Source organism: Rana temporaria, chromosome 10, assembly GCF_905171775.1.
Source record: "Rana temporaria chromosome 10, aRanTem1.1, whole genome shotgun sequence".
NCBI lineage: Eukaryota > Metazoa > Chordata > Amphibia > Anura > Ranidae > Rana > Rana temporaria.
This window is the reverse complement of record NC_053498.1, coordinates 100,900,359-100,916,894: the sequence shown is the minus strand read 5'-3', so window position 1 is coordinate 100,916,894 and position 16,536 is coordinate 100,900,359. Positions and strand designations below refer to the sequence as shown.

Here is a 16,536-nt window from a genome sequence, read left to right as displayed (position 1 = left end):
GGGGGTCAGTAGATGTCCAGTGCCGAAGTATTAACTTACGAGCCTGGAAGAATGCCCTAGCTGTGGCCTGTTTGGGAACATCATCCACCTGTAAATCACACAGAATCCCCAATAGGCATTATTTTGGTTCCTCTGGTAAATGTACCTGAAACACCTGGTTAATGGGACCGATAAACCCCTTCCAATATCTGTGTAGCTTTGGGCAGTGCCACATGAGATGGATCAGATCCCCCCCGGTCTCTGCTGCATCTAGTAAACGTAGGAGTTTCCCTTATGCCCGTGTGGAATATCCTCGCTGGTGTGTAGTGAACCCACAAGAGCAGGTAGAATTGCAAGAGCCACATTCAGTGAGCATTGTTTGACCCCTAAGAGAGCCTCTTCCCACTGCTCCTCCTCAAATGCCCCTGCATCCGTCTCCCACCTAGATATCGCACTAAAACGATGGTCTCATAGGAAATTGTTCAACAGCATTGAGTAACATTGTGAGATGAATCCTTTATAGGTGTCCACTTCATACATGTAATAAAATATGGGGGGTTGTATCCAAGAATCAGGCCCTCCTTGTGCTTTTATCGCATGGTAAAGTTGCTTATAGTAGAATAGCATTGAGTCAGGGAGTTGAAAACGCTCTTGTAAATCCGCAAAAAAGCGCTGCCTCCCTTTAGCTTAAATGTGGTGCAGATGAGTAACCCTAAAGAGTGTCCATCTTGCACCATACTTTAGCCTAACCAGCTCTGGGTCATAGGCATTACTCCAGATAGGGCTGGACCCTGGTGAACCCTGTAATCTGTTACAGTTGTCTACCCTTGTTCCAGGTTTTTCTGCATTACTTGTGCGATTTACAGAAGGCTAGCCCCTCTAATCTGCATTCAATCCTCTCTACACCCATTGTATGAATAAGTAGCCTAGTGGAGGGGTCCCCAGCTCTCTCATTTATTCCATTGGTGGAACACATGGAGCACGCTATATGCTGCATTGGGGAAGCCAAATAATAGAGCTAAGGATTGAGGCGAGCCAGTCCTCCAGCATCTTTGGGTCTCTGAAATTCCTCCAATTTCACCCTTGGGTTTTTTTTACTGCCAAAGAAGGGACCTAAAGACGATATCTATAATACAGATCATTTTCAGGGGGATAACCACTGGGGAATTATGGAGGACATATAGCAATTGTGGCATTAGAATCATCTTAATAAGGTTGGTCCAACCAACCAAAGACATTTTTAAGATTTGACCATACCTTAACCCTATCCCGAAACCTGGAGTAGGGGCGTTAAGTTGAGGCTTATATAGTCTAATGGGGGCGGAGTCACCTGAATAACCAGTTATTTTAATGCAGAAGATATAGGTATATTGGCCGAGAGGGAGAGTCTGGCGCCACATCTTGAAACATCAGGGAGGCCTTGGACCAATTTATTATCAAGCCTGAGTATGTGCCGAACTCAGTGATTACTGCCATTACCTCTTTAAGAGAGGATGTAGTGTCGCCCAACATTGGCATGGTGTCATCCGCAAATAACATAGTTTCTCTTGTAGGCTCCCATAATGAAACCCACATATATTCAAATTGGATCAAATAAGAGCCACCATGAGCTCAATGGCAGGGGCGAATAGAAGTGGAGACAGGGCAGCCCTGCCTTGTTCACCTATGTAGATCAAAACTAGGGGAGATCCTACACGCCTGTCTAATGACGGCCTTTGAAGCCTGGTAATGTAATTGGACCTATGAGATGAAGCCCACTCCAAAGCCAAATTTGCGCATTACTGCCCACAAGTATGTCCACTCAGTGCTACCAAAAGCTTTATGGGTGTCAAACCTCTTGTCATCTAGCTGTGGCTAGCTCCTGGGCTCCATTTAGAAGGATAACTTATTAACCCTAGACTATCTACAGGTTCACTTTAAGATTTTCCATTGACTTTATATTATATCAATTTCCTGTGAACACCGGCTCTTATGTTGGTAATACACTTGACAATTTTGTGGCTTTTAGCCATAAACTCAATTGCAATTGTCATTGAGGTGCTGATGGATTTTCATCCAATTTTCAAACACATGGTCACTGGAGATTAGCAAACATATATGGCTGAAAGTCAAATGAATGCCACAAACTGGCCTAATATGTGGCCAGCATCACATTGTCTAGGAGCAATTGTAAAGTAACTGTTGGTCTGTCTATAGATAAGAAATGATTGTCATATGATCTGGCCGATATCGGTCACATTGGAAAGTAATCATTTATTTCAAGATTACTCTTGACCTGTGCATACACAGATACATGGGGTAAGAGCCAGTCAGCATGGAATGGATATCAACGACCACTCATTATTGTTACCCAAGATTGAGATGGAGCATAAAAAAAATTCAAGGTTTTGGTTGTTTTCAGGTCGGTTCCTTGATGGATGACTGTTCATTGTTTTAGGCATTTGATTGGCTGTCATTGTTCTTGTTTTCAAGTTGGCCATTGACATTAGATGACCGCTTTCATTTAGGCTGGACAGCAGCTACTACCTTTATGTGTTTAGGCTCTACCAAAGGCACCAACTTTTGAAAAAACCTTGTCAGCTTGCTGCTTTTCCCCTTGAGGTGAGTTGGTGCCAAGCGGCGGTGTCTTTTGCAGTTCCTGTTGCCTCCATATGGTAAATATGGGCACTTAAAAAATAAAAATAGTAATTTCATGTACCAATTAGATTTTGTCATGGGTACCCATTTATAGGGACATATAGTGTATCTGCAGGTGGTAAGATCAGCAGTAATAGATGTCGTCATGTAACAATGACCTACATTAACCAACAATTCTGATTGTTTTGTATCTAGTGCTTATGAGATCAAGGACCACCTTTGCCCATTTTCAGTCCCTTTAAATTTCTCTAGCATTTTGTGCTGATTCTACACACCAATGTACACTTATGTGTGTATGTTCTGAATAGGGTTTGGTATGGAATACCAGCTTAGCTCCCTTCACAAGGCAATTGATGTAACACTATGCAGTTTAGCAAACTTTCTACATTTACCCACTGTGCACTAGAGACCTAAAGGGGAGCTGCTATTCTTCAATGCAGTTTCAATGGAAAGCTCCATTCTCTTTTACTCTAGCAAAATCTTTCTGATTCTTGTGGCTTGTGACTGTACTAATCTTTTGCTGCGTGTTTTTCCTTCGCTCCTTCTTGGGGCCATGTGATTGGAAAAATCTGAAGAAAGAACTCTTTCTGTCACCACCTCGGTCAGCGTGGGAGACACTTTATTCACGAGGGCCTTTGTGTTTTAGCAGTGTAAAGGTTAGGTGCCCTAAAGCTAAGTTATCAAAACCAGTCAAGGTCAACCGATTGAAAAACAGAGCTTTTGCTTGTAGGAACAAACCACGTTCCAATCTCATCAAATAGACCTGTTTAGTTCTATTGGCCTATTTTACTACAAAAATAAAAGCCAACTTCAGTGTCCTGTCCAACCACCCTCCATGTAGAATACGCCCAGAGAATCTTGGTATGCATTGTTTGTCATATCAGACTTCAGGGGTTTTAGCCTTCACTTTGGATAAGTTTAAATCTGAAGAGGTGTCACTTGGGTCCCAGTGCAGGATTAATAACCCTCAAGGCTTCCTAAAGGGCGTCTCTATGTCACCTCTAGTGCTATGCAATTCCATTGTATGAAGAGACCAGAACATCTGGGTCATAGAGAGGACTGTTATGTCATATTTGGGTATTTAATCTTCATCAAGACATGGTCTTGCCCTGTAACTCCATCTTTTCAACACATTTTATGTTGCAAGGCATGGCAATAAAAAATAGCCAGCTTTATAAATCTTATAAATTGTACAGGTTTTGAAGCATGTGCTATACCTGTGGAAAATGTTTTTTCTTGTTGCCCTAGGGCAGTGATGGCGAACCTTGGCACTCCAGATGTTTTGGAACTACATTTCTCATGATGCTCATGCATTCTGCAGTGTAGTGGAGCATCATGGGAAATGTAGTTCCAAAACATCTGTGGTGCCAGACTGGAGGTCCGCTAATTGCATATCCCTGGTTTAGGTCATCAAATCTGCCATGAAGATCCAAAAACATGGAGTTACAACATATGTGTTAATCTTTCATGTGTAACTCCTTAGCCTGCAAGTGAAACTTTTGTTTTCTGTTCTTTGTTTTCCATGGCATTCAAACCATCCCTTCTTTTTAAGTTTGAGAACATCTGGTTATCAACTGGCATACCTTTTTATAATATCCACTCACAGGTTTAATGAAGCCCTGTCTAAAATTATTATGCACCTTGGGTCCACTAGTATACTGTCTTTTTGGGGTGATGGATGCAGCTCAGCACCCTCTTAGAAAAGCACAGAAAATACATTTCCATCCTTCAGAATTATTGCTAAGATCATTTTACATGCTCTCTGAAGAACATGCAATAAATTCCTAGTCATACAATCACAAAATAATTTAAATAAGCGGGAATGGGAGCCATATTTGTTATTCGTCTCCAAAGGCCTATAACATGCTTAATGAGGAGTTCCATATTATTATAACTGTCACTGTAAAAAGCATTAAGGACATTGGTTAGAATTTAACTCAGAATACGGAGGTGGATATCCTTTAGAACATCCAGATTTAATTCAATTTGGGATCAGAGTTTAATGACATTTGGTGTCAAACAGAGGTCATAAGACCACCAGAATGCACTGCCAGTTAGAAGCATGGCTTCTTATACCATCTATTTACCAGCAGGACTTGATCTTATATGGAGTTTAAAAAAAAAAAAAAGGTGCTAACTTTATTGGAGGTTCTTCTATATGGCCATTTTAATACTATCAGTCCGCCTCAGGATTTGTTACTAGGCGTTTACCGTCTACCATTTACCAAGAACCTTTGTGACAGGCTTTAGCCAACCATGCAGCCTGCCATTACACAAATCACCATTTTTGATGCCATGGTCAAAATATTTTCTGGTAAAAGTTGTACATTTTATGTAAAGGAAAATCTATCTACTTGTGCACTTTTTCCTCCTAGCAGTATTGGAGATTACATATATATGTATATGTTTCGTTTGTGTAAATGTAATTTTGTAAGTGATAAAAAAAATTGTTTTGTACTGCTTTTCACTTCTGTTTTTCTTCAGTGAAGGTGTTATTTTTATTATGATAATTTATTATGGATTTTACCACAAAGCAGTGTGTTGCAGAGAGACGGTTTAAATCATGTCACATACTGCTACCTAAAGGTTTGAGCTGCTTTTTTTTTTTTTTCTGTAGGATATATTCTTTTTATAAAAACACTGTTAGTTTATGTTGAATGTTGTGAATCTGCTGGTAAACTGTGTATTTTTTTTAATTTTTTTATATATATATATATATATATATATCTATTGGGCTCTGAGCCTCCAGTTAGCTAGAGCCAATCAAAACTCTGCACTGCTTTGCTAGTTTTTAGGCATAAGAAACAAAATACATATTCTGTATAACACATGGACGTTCTATATTACTTACAGTGTAATTGCCATAAGAATGGGTTTGCAAATTCCTTTTTAATTTTTTTTGGTTTCGTTTTATTTTTAAGCTTTCACTAGGAAGTCTGTATTTTCCATGTTACGCAAATGTAATTTGGACTTATGAGAAAATACTTTCAGAAATTAATGTTTTTATTGCATTTTTTAATGTATGTTCTGTGTGTGTGTGTGTGTTATGTTTATGTTTTCGTTTTCTGCACAAATATTTACATCAAAAGGCACACGAAATAATTTGGGCTTTATTATTAAAGTATCTGAAGGAAGAATATGGTAACCGATCTAATCTAACCACAATCAAATTCTTCCATGAATTTGAATATTGTAGTTTGGATACCTGGGACATTTTATTAAAAAGAAAAAAAAAGTATTTTATAATGCAGAAACCTTTGAAGCTGAACTCCAGGCAAACCATTAATACACAGTTGAAACATATATATCATATAAGGTCAGTTTTATTTGCTAAATGATTTATATTTTTTTCCCTCCAGTCTTGAGATCAATAAGATCCTGCCAAGCACAGCCAGCCTGGAGACCTGATTTGTCTATGCTACAGTAAAGGAGTTCTAAAGGCAGAAGGTTTTTATCTTAATGCATTCAATGCATTAAGATAAAAAAAAACTTCTGTGTGTAGCAGCCTCCCCACCACCCCCTAAAACTTTATTGAGCCCATCTCTCTCTAGCGATGTCCACAAGTGTCTTAGCCTTCCGTCACTCTCCTCCTGATTGGCTGTGACACAGCAGTGCCTCCATTGGCTCCCACGGCTGTCAAAGTCAGTTAGCCAATCGGGGAGAGAGGAGGCAGGGCCAGGTCGAGGCTCCATATCTGAATGGACACACAGAGCTGTGACTCGCCTCGGGTGCCCCATAGGAAGCTGCTAGCTATGGGGGCACTCGTCGGGAAGTAGGGGCCAGGAACAGCGAAGAGGGACCCGAAAAGAGGAAGGATCCAGGCTCTATGCAAAACCAACTGCACAGAGGAGGTAAGTATGACATGTTAAAAAAAAAAAAAAGACTTTACAATACAGTTAGGCAGACCATGCACGGTGGAAATTCACACAAATCCCCCATCAACACAGGCAGTGCTGACAGGGGAATTGGCAATTGTCTTTTCCCGGCGGGGAGACAGGGGCAGGTGGGGGGAGGCGTCCCCGCCGGAAGAAGGCGGTAATTATAGCTATAGCAGCTTCTAGTGATAATCGCAAGAGAATCCAGCAGGCTGGTTGTACCCAAGTTGATCAATTGATTAACTTGGTACATTCAGCCTGCCCATTAATGGTTTGAATCTCATCCGATTCCTGCTGAGCCTGGCTGAGATTCAAAACGTGTATGGCTGGCTTTAGGTCTTGTCCCTGCCTTAGCCTTTGATTGGACAGTGAGGTCAACTGTTACTATGTTCTCTCCTTGTATCGGCACTTTCATTGTTAGCATGAGCACTACTGATTGTATGGAGGAGAGAGAAGCAACACGTAGCCAGAGGACTGCTGATACCAAGTCAAACCCAGGTACTAACACTAGTTGCATTTAAAAACACACTTAATGATTTTTAAATAAGCACATGCCTGCGTAGCCTTGAAGATGCCCAGCCCAGCACCTGATCCTAAGGAGATCGTGAAAGTGGAGGATGGTTGTGTATTCTCTCAATGTCCCTACATAGATTGACGTTTGCCTAGAGTTCAGTGTTTGTATTTTACCTTTACCATATCATTTATACATCTGGTTCAATCATGACTGCTACAGTGATGTCCAGTTTGTATTTGCCAGCTGGTCTGCAATTGAATCTTCTCATAGGCCTCGTTCACATGGGCGCTGACGTCCACATACTATGAATAGGCTGTTTTTTTCAGCATCTTTAGTCTCCAGTTGCTGCTTGCAGGCAGCCTATAAAGATGTAGCAGCTGCACACCACGTGTGCTAATGTGACAGGTATGTGAGTGCAGGTGAGCGGCCATTAACACAAAGTGTGCATTCAGGGCCACTTACCTGCACACCTGTCACACTAGGACAAGCAGCTGTGTCAGTGTAGTCGCTGCATCCTAATATACTTGGATTGGCTGCCTGCTCGCAGAACCTGGATCAAGGAGACGCTGAAAACGAACTGCCCATTCACAGTGTATGGGTGGCAGCACCTATGTGAATGAGGACTGAACATCTCCCAAAGATAGTGATTTGAAATGTATGAATTTCCCAGGCTGGAGTCATAACCGCTAAATAGATGATATCTTCATTTGTGGTTAGAGAAAAGTAAATAAGCATACTCTGTACGTAAAGACTATTTGGTTCCTTATTGTTCCATCCTTGCTAGCCTAACTAAAAATGAAGTGTGCTTTGCTTTACCCTTCCCGCTGGAAATTTCTGTTGCCATAGGCCTGGGCACCTTTCCACAAACCTAACCCCAGGACAATTGACAGCTATAGCATACCCCAATTCTATATTGGCACATATTATTTGAATGGAAGCAGATGTCTAGACTAATTTCTATGAATATGTTCTCTTTGCTGAAAAAAATTGTAAAAACCACAAAAATTTGTATATATTTTATTCAAATGCTGTAATCAATCAAATGTTTTGCTTTCAAATAGAATATGAAATTATCACACTTAAACACCAGGCTTGAAATATTTAAACTTTTGTAAAGGAAGGGGTGTTGCCTGTAACAGCTATCCATGGAACAGACCAGTTGCTATGGGTTGACTTTCCTTTCTTTGTATTCTACACCGAGCCTTTCCTGTATTAGAATAGGGAATGATGGGGTGTCAGATATTGTTAGCTGCTTCTCTGCTGCAGGGAAAGAAGGTAAACATTTTATTTAGTGCCATTTACCATTTTCAACAGCATCTTATGTTATTGCCCAATTGAACTTTCTGTTTAAATCCGCTAAAAACATTCCAGGTGCATTCAAACAAAACGTATTCAAAGCCTTGCGGTTTGCTTTCTCTAGCCACAATGTATGTTGCAAAGCCTGTCTCCTGCCAGCACGCTGTGCCCTTTGTGGATGTAGTGATTTTCTCCAGCAGCCCAATATGCCTCTTACTGAGATAGAGCTCTCCAATCAGCAGAGAGTATATACTTTGCCGATTTGCGGAATTATAGGTATGGCTCAGCAAGGGGCATGTCAGATCTCTGCAGGGAGACCATTGCTACCACACAAGAGCGCAAGAATCCTTTTTCTGCTCAAATAACAATTCTTATGTTCTCTTTCAGTACCATCAAAGGCTCATAAAAACATAGGAATACTATAAAAACCATAAAACAAAGGTGTTTTAATAGTCATTGACATTAAATCTGGCAATTTATCTTCGTGAAACTTTCAGTTTTAGAAATAATATTATTTTTATTTATTTTGTATGACCTTTTGATAATTTGTGTACATCTGGACTACTTTTCTAATAGTCGTCTTGCTGAGAGTTTGTACTCGGCATGAATTTACAGCCACTTGTAAAGCTTGTTAAAGGACTGTGATGGCCAAATCTTTACCCTCCTATGGACAAGTGTGTGTAAGGCTTACCAGTAACACGAGAACTGCTTGCATTTACTATTAAAGCGAAATGCGTGGTGCACAGAAACTGGATTCTTCTATTGAAGATGACCTATAAAGTCTTGTATTTGGCCATCTGGTTATGATGCTTCGGTTCTGGAGCACGTACGCCGTCAAACTATGAAAGAATAACCCTCTTGAGATCTTTTTGTGCATCCATCAGTTGTATGATCCTGTAAAGTGTACATATCTCTGTAAATCGAAATGACGTTAATTCTTGAGAAAATGGTACCCTGTCCTGGGACAGAGCCCCCACGTTTATGTCAGGGAGTTAAATACGCATGATGACTATAGATAACTGCACAATGGGAACCCCTCTTGCTGTATATAGGCTAATGCATATTATACCTTTGACTTCTTGCTTGCACCATGGATGGTGCTCTTTATTTTTGCTTGGTCAACTTTTCAATGTTTCCTGTGAATATTATATGTCATGATCTCTGTACTTATTTCAGCTCATTGTTCCAAGCAAGGGCTCCTTGGGACACCGTAAATGGACCCTAAAAAAAGAGGATAAGGCTAAGGGGCTATTGGGAACAATGAGTTTACAATTTAATGCAAAGGTGTTTGGTGTGTGTTGATATAGTTGCTATAGAACACGCACATTCACGCAATCCTGATGTTTTTACTCCTTCTTATAAGCACTGTTAATAAAATTATACTCAAACTCTTCTTCTGATCTGCTTGCCTCCTTATTGCCTTTTCTTGTCTTGCTTTATTAAAACCTTCTCACTCAGCACACTCTATTCTTTTATGTTCTACTTGGCTGCTTTGCCTGTTGTAATCTATAGTCTACTTCTGAAGTGTTTGACACATGTAGTGGTTTATAACTCCAGCAGAGGTTTACAGCAACATTAACACAGACCTAATAGAGAAACCATCAAGATAGAATGAACTTTGGGTTTAATGGAGTAAAACAGCTTGTGTAAATGGGTGTTTACCACAACAAAACTGCCTTTTTTCTTCCCAAGTCAATGGGAACTCCAAATCAGTCTAATGCAGCCTAGAGGTAGGTCTGAAGCCATTTCTAAAGGACCTTGGGTGTCTATTTGATGCATCCCAATCTGTTCTTGGCAGTGTGCACCTGATTTGCTGCAATTGCCCATCTACACAAGTCCCTAACCAGAAAATATGTCAACAGATCACATATTTTTATCCCATTTTTTTTTTTTTTTCCCCCATAGATCACATATTTTTAGAAGCGGGGCTATGATCAAAATATTGTCAGTATTTCTGACAAAGCTACATGCAGTTATATGTGATTTACACAAGTAAATAAATGTTATGTGCTCCATTGCAGTCTTCTCTGTTAGCACTTCTGGTTAAAGAAAACCTTTAAAGTGGTTGTAAAGGCAGAAGGTTTTTACTTTAATGCATCCCGTGTGACCAGGAGCCCCCCTAAATAATTACCTTAGCCCGATTTTAATCTGGAGCAGAGGCTCTCTCTGCTCTCCCCTTAGAGAACAGAGGCAGCAGCGGCATACATTGGCTCCTGCCACTGCTATTCATATCCAGTGAAGAGGGAGGTGGGGGTGAGATGAAGCCTGCACAAGTGCCCCCCATAGGAAGAAGCCTCCTATGGGGGCACTCAGAGAAGAGGAGGAGACTGGGGTCTGGCAGGGGACCCTAGAAGAGGAGGTTTGGGACCGCTGTGTGCAAAACCATTGCAAAGAGCAGGTAAGTATACTATGTTTAGCATTAAAAAAAAAAAAAGGGATATAGACACTTGGCCCTATGTTAACCAGATTGGATCTTGCATTGACCTGTCTTATGTTCCAGTTGTTATACCGGCAACTTTGCTTGTCCCTCCTAGTGCTGCCTCTTTATAATGCTATATGTCCTTTTATGTTTTTTTTTCTTTGTCCTTTCTTTTGTTTTTCCTTTGCCTGGAAAATGTTGAAAATTCAATAAAATTTAAGTTTTCAAAAAAAAAAAAAAGGATTTACAATCACTTTAAGGCCTTGTTCACATACGTATAAGAGCATTGTGTATGGCAGTAAGCGTTGGACACCTTTTTTGAAGCCTTAAGGCTAAGTTTACACTAGCTTCAAAAACAGGCCTTTCATGAGCGCTTTTCAAGCTCTGCGAACGCCTGTCCAAATTGTGTGCACTGCGTCACAAGCACCCTTATGGCATTTACGGCCCATTTACGATGAGTTTAGAAAGTTATTAGCGAAGATGATAACCCAAAAATCCATAGAATGGGAAAAAAAACAATGCAATGCAAATGTATCAAAAAGGCACCAAAAACATGCCGGTAACGCACCAAATGAGGTGTCTTAATGAGCACACACATTTCTTTAGATTCATTACTAAAATGCAGCACTTAATTGTACATTTCAGTGTTTAAAAAGTACTGTAGTACTGTTTATACATAGTACACTGAAAAATAGCGCAAATATTTGTGGCTCGTTATAACTAAAAAGCATGCAAGAGTGTACTTAAACCCAAGGGCACACGTTTCCTGTGATGGACAACACTCACTAACACTGTTTCAGTAATTCAAAATCTTTGGGAGATATGTAGGGTTTATTGTGTACCCCAAACTGTCCAGTGGAGCAGTGAAGCCAGAGTTACTATTGTTCAAACAAAGTCAATTGGGGGGGATTGTTGGACTCCCATGGGGGATTATTACAAAGAAATACAATACAGATATAGCAGCATCTATACAATATGTGTGGCTTGACAACTTTGTGACTAAGTGGCATATCTAGATATTGTTTACCTTTTTTTTTTTTTTTTATAGCTGGTGATTTCACCATAAAGATCGTTGTTCAGGCGCTTCCTATATAGTGTGTGCCAACAATCCTAATTGTGCTCCTGTGTTGGCAACATCAGGAGGCCTCCCCCGGGTTGGCTGAGAGCGCTGATTGGGAATCCGTCGCCAGACCTTTTTCATTCATGAGCCTTTGACAGAAGCCGGATGAAATTCTGCCTGACCGGCTGCCATACACACAGGCCACATGTCGGAGAGTTTCTATTGAACTGGACGATGCTGGCTGACTTTCGGCCTGTGTGTTCTAGGCTTTAACCACTTAAGGACTGCTGCACAACAATATACGTCGGCAGAATGGCACGGCTGGGCACATCAACGTATATGTACGTTGCCCTTTAAGCCCAGCCGTGGGGTCCCGGGCACGCCCCCGCGACCCGGTCCGAAGCTCCGTAACCTGCGGACCTGATTGCCACTGGAGTCCCGCGATCGGTCACCGGACCTGAAGAACGGGGAGAGCTATATGTATGTAAACACAGCTTCCCCGTTCTTCACTGTGGCGGTGTCAAAATTGTCCGAAGTGTCCGCCATAATGTCGCAGTCACGAAAAAAATCGCTGATCGCCGCTATTAGTAGTAAAACATTTTTTTTTTATAAAAATGCAATAAAACTATCCCCTATTTTGTAAACACTATAAATTTTGCGCAAACCAACCGATAAACGCTTATTGCGATTTTTTTTTGCCAAAAATAGGTAGAAGAATACGTATCGGCCTAAACTGAGGAAAAAAATGTTTTTTATATATTTTTGGGGAATATTTATTATAGCAAAAAGTAAAAAATATTGCATTTTTTTCAAAATTGTCGCTCTATTTTTGTTTATAGAGCGCAAAAAAATTAAAAAAATTAAAACCACAGAGGTGATCAGATACCACCAAAAGAAAGCTCTATTTGTGGGAAAAAAAGGACGCCAATTTTGTTTGGGAGCCACGTCGCATGATTGTGCAATTGTCAGTTAAAGCGACGCAGTGCCGAATTGCAAAAAGGGGCCTGGTCCTTTAGCTGCATTTTGGTACAGGGCTTAAGTGGTTAAGGATCTTCTCAAACAATGGAAATAGTGAGAATGATAATTGGGTGAGACTTGCGGGTAGAAAAAAAAGTATAAATCTTTTGAATCTAAATGTTTTTTTTATTTTTTATTTTTATTATGCTTCCAATTTTATTATGCTTCCAACTAGGGTTATGAGTTTAAAGGGGTTGTAAAGGTTCGTTTTTTATTTTCTAAATAGGTTACTTTAAGCTAGTGCATTGTTGGTTCACTTACCTTTTCCTTCCATTTCCCTTCTAAATGTTTTTTTCCTTTGTTTTCGTTGTCTGAATTTCTCACTTCCTGTTCTTCCTCAGTAAGGTGTTCAGTAAACTGTTCTAAATGACTTTCCACCACTCGGATGATGGTGGAAAGCTTACCGAGGAGAAACAGGAAGTGAGTAATTCAAACAAAGAAAAAAATAATTTAGAAGGGAAATGGAAGGAAAGGGTAAGTGAACCAACAATGCACTAGCTTAAAGGAACCAATTTAAAAAATAAAAGAGGAACCTTTACAACCCCTTTAAGGTCATTACAGAAATGATTCATGCATACAAATGACATAAATCAAGTTTCTCCAAAGCACTGCTGCACTAGTTTTTAGTCATATGGTATGGAGCATTGCAGAACAGGGAATTAGAGACATTGGGCCAGATTCACAAAAGAATTACGCCGGCGTATAAATTGATACGCCGTGTAATTTTAAATTTCCCGCGTCGTATCTTTGTTTTGTATCTACAAAACAATATACGACTGCATCTGGGATCGATCCGACTGGCGTACGTCTTAGTACGCCGTCGGATCGTAGATGCATTTTTTCTGCCGGCCGCTAGGTGGCGTTTCCGTCGAATTCCGCGTTGAGTATGCAAATTAGCTAGTTACGGCAAATGTACGTCCGGCCCGCACATTTTTTTTACGTTGTTTGCGTTCGGCTTTTTCCGGCGTATATTTACCCCTGCTATTATAATTGCTTACTCAATGTTAAGTATGGCCGCCGTTCCCGCGTCGAATTTTGAATTTTGTACGTCGTTTGCAAATACGGCTGTACATCATTTACGTTCACGTCAAATCCAATACGTCCTTGCGACGTAATTTGGAGCAATGCACACTGGGATTTTTTACGGACGGCGCATGCGCCGTTCAAAAAAAACTTAAAAAACGCGGGGTCAAGTCAAATTTAAATAAAACACGCCCCCAACATCCCCATTTGAATTACGCTGCCTTACGCTGCAACACATACGTTACGCCGCCGTAAATAAGGGCACTGATCTTTCTGAATCTGGCCCATTGCTTCTTTGAAATGAGAGGAACCAGCTGGAAAGGTTTGGTTGGGTGTTTTGTATGGACACTTCCCAGGATGCTCATTAGGTAGCTGTTTCAGTTCTAGCTGGGTGGAGACCCTGCTGCAGATCCAGAATATTTTCACAAAATGGATATGCAATTGTCTGACTTGGGTTTGTTTTTTTTGTCAGGTTTGCTTCAAATCCTAACACTTAACTCTTTGCTATGTCTCTCTGAAGAAAAAACTGCATGGATAAATATTACTTTCTTTCTAAGCTGAGCTTTCAACTTAAAAACATTTGGAAATGTAATTAGCAGTGGGCAGGTTTTAGCTTTACAACAATAGAGATTCTCAGTAAGGTAATTCTAGTCTCATTTTACTTGGCTATTTTTTTTTATTTTCGCTCATTGCATTGCAGGTGACACCACTTATTTGGATATTTTCCGTGAGTTTTCACACATGGCATCCAACAACCCCGAGAAGCTGAGCCGGCGAAGTACTCACTTCAGGCAATCTTGTCGGTAATGGATTTAGGCACGACTTTATTGGAAAGAACTGGTGGTTTTCTATAAAGGCTGGCATATTCTAGTTCTACAAGACTTGAAATCGACATGATACATCACTAAATGAAGAAGAGAACAAGTTCTCAAATTGTGGTTGTGCAACCACGGAAGCCCTCAAGTTGATGGAGCTTGATGACGGTGTTATGGGAAATGTGATTCCCTCCATGCTTTGTAGTAATCATTTTCTTCTCAAGAATTATGAATACAACATGCATAAAGAAGACGAATTGGCACCAATCTAATTGCCTAAAAGAAACGACCCCCTCAATGATCTGAAACTCCCTGTGTAGTAGCAGAAAGGGGAGCCTACAACAGCCCTCATACGGACATCAGGTTTCATGGCTGAACTCCAGCCAAACATAAAGACCACAATTTTCAGTACCATTATAACTGCCATGCAGCACATTCACAATAAGTGACCATTCATTTGAACTTGGCAATTCTGACTTCTGCTTTTTCGAAGCAGCAAATGTTGATGACTGCTCCGTGTTACATAAATCCAAGTAGCCATAGGTTTTCTTTAAAAAATCCCTTTATAGGAAGCCTGTGCTTAGAAAAATAATGATTCTGAAATTACTGACCATTCCCTCTAAAAATGCTATTTGCCTGACTCTCATGCTGATCCATCAACTGCAATATTTCCTGAGCTACTGACCTGGAACAAATATGTGAATATGGACTTTGGGCCAGATTCACGTAGAATCGCGGCGGCGTAACGTATCCTAGATACGTTACACCGCCGCAATTTTTCATCGCAAGTGCCTGATTCACAAGGCACTTGCGATGAAAACTACACCGGCGGCCTCCGGCGCAAGGCGGGTCAATTTAAATGGGCGTGTACCATTTAAATTAGGCGCGCTCCCGCGCCGGACCTACTGCGCATGCTCCGTTTCTTAACTCCCGCCGTGCTTTGCGCGTCGTGACGTAATTTTTTTGAACGGCGACGCGCGTAGCGTACTTCCGTATTCCCGGACGGCTTACGCAAACGACGTTAAATTTTGAATTTTGACCCGGGAACGACGGCCATACTTTAGACAGCAATACACTTGCTGTCTAAAGTTAGGGCACCAAAAAAAACTAACTTTGCGACGGGAAACTAGACTAGCGGCGACGTAGCGAACGCGAAAATCCGTCGTGGATCCGCCGTAACTCCTAATTTGCATACCCGACGCTGGTTTACGACGCGAACTCCCCCCAGCGGCGGCCGCGGTACTGCATCCTAAGATCCGACAGTGTAAAACAATTACACCTGTCGGATCTTAGGGATATCTATGCGTAACTGATTCTTTGAATCAGTCGCATAGATAGAAACAGAGATACGACGGCGTATCAGGAGAAACACCGTCGTATCTCATTTGTGAATCTGGCCCTTTGAGCTTCCCTGGCTGCAGGCATGTTTTAGTAGCTCTGAAAGTATTGAAGAGGATTGGCATGATCCACAATTTTAGAACAATGACACCCCCTACATCATTTTCGCACAGGTTTCCTTTTGCATTTCCTTTTAATTGTAACATTACCAACGTATAGAAACCAGTCAGCTGCTAAATCTTGAGGGCCAGATCCACAAAGAACTTTCTATTAATACGCCACGTAAGTTCTACGATGTGCCGTCGTATCTTTGTTTTGTATCCACAAAACAAGATATGCCTGAATGTGGTCTAGATCCTACCGACGTACGTCTTAGTACGCCGTCGGATCTTAGGTGCATATTTACGCTGGCCGCTAGGTGGCGCTTCCGTTGATTTCTGTGTAGAGTATGCAAATTAGCTAGATACGCCGATTCTCAAACGTACGCCCTCCCGGCGCATTTTTTTTTACGTAAGGCTTTTTTCGGCGTAACGTTACCCCTGCCTCTATGAGGTGTACGCAAT

At 41.0% G+C, this 16,536-nt stretch overlaps 1 protein-coding gene across 5 annotated transcripts in view; it reads left to right on the top strand.

Moving 5' to 3' along the window:
* ACAP3 (ArfGAP with coiled-coil, ankyrin repeat and PH domains 3) overlaps window positions 1–15,370 on the top strand; it is a 271,725-nt gene extending 256,355 nt beyond the window's left edge. For 4 of the 5 annotated variants that reach the window (XM_040325845.1, XM_040325849.1, XM_040325847.1 and 1 more), the window contains one exon: window positions 14,521–15,370. In XM_040325845.1, coding sequence (XP_040181779.1) covers window positions 14,521–14,627 — 107 coding nt within the window. In that variant the 3' untranslated portion in view covers window positions 14,628–15,370. The remainder of the gene's footprint in view (window positions 1–14,520) is intronic. The other variant, XM_040325848.1, reaches the window with a different exon arrangement.
* Window positions 15,371–16,536: the final 1,166 nt, after the last annotated feature.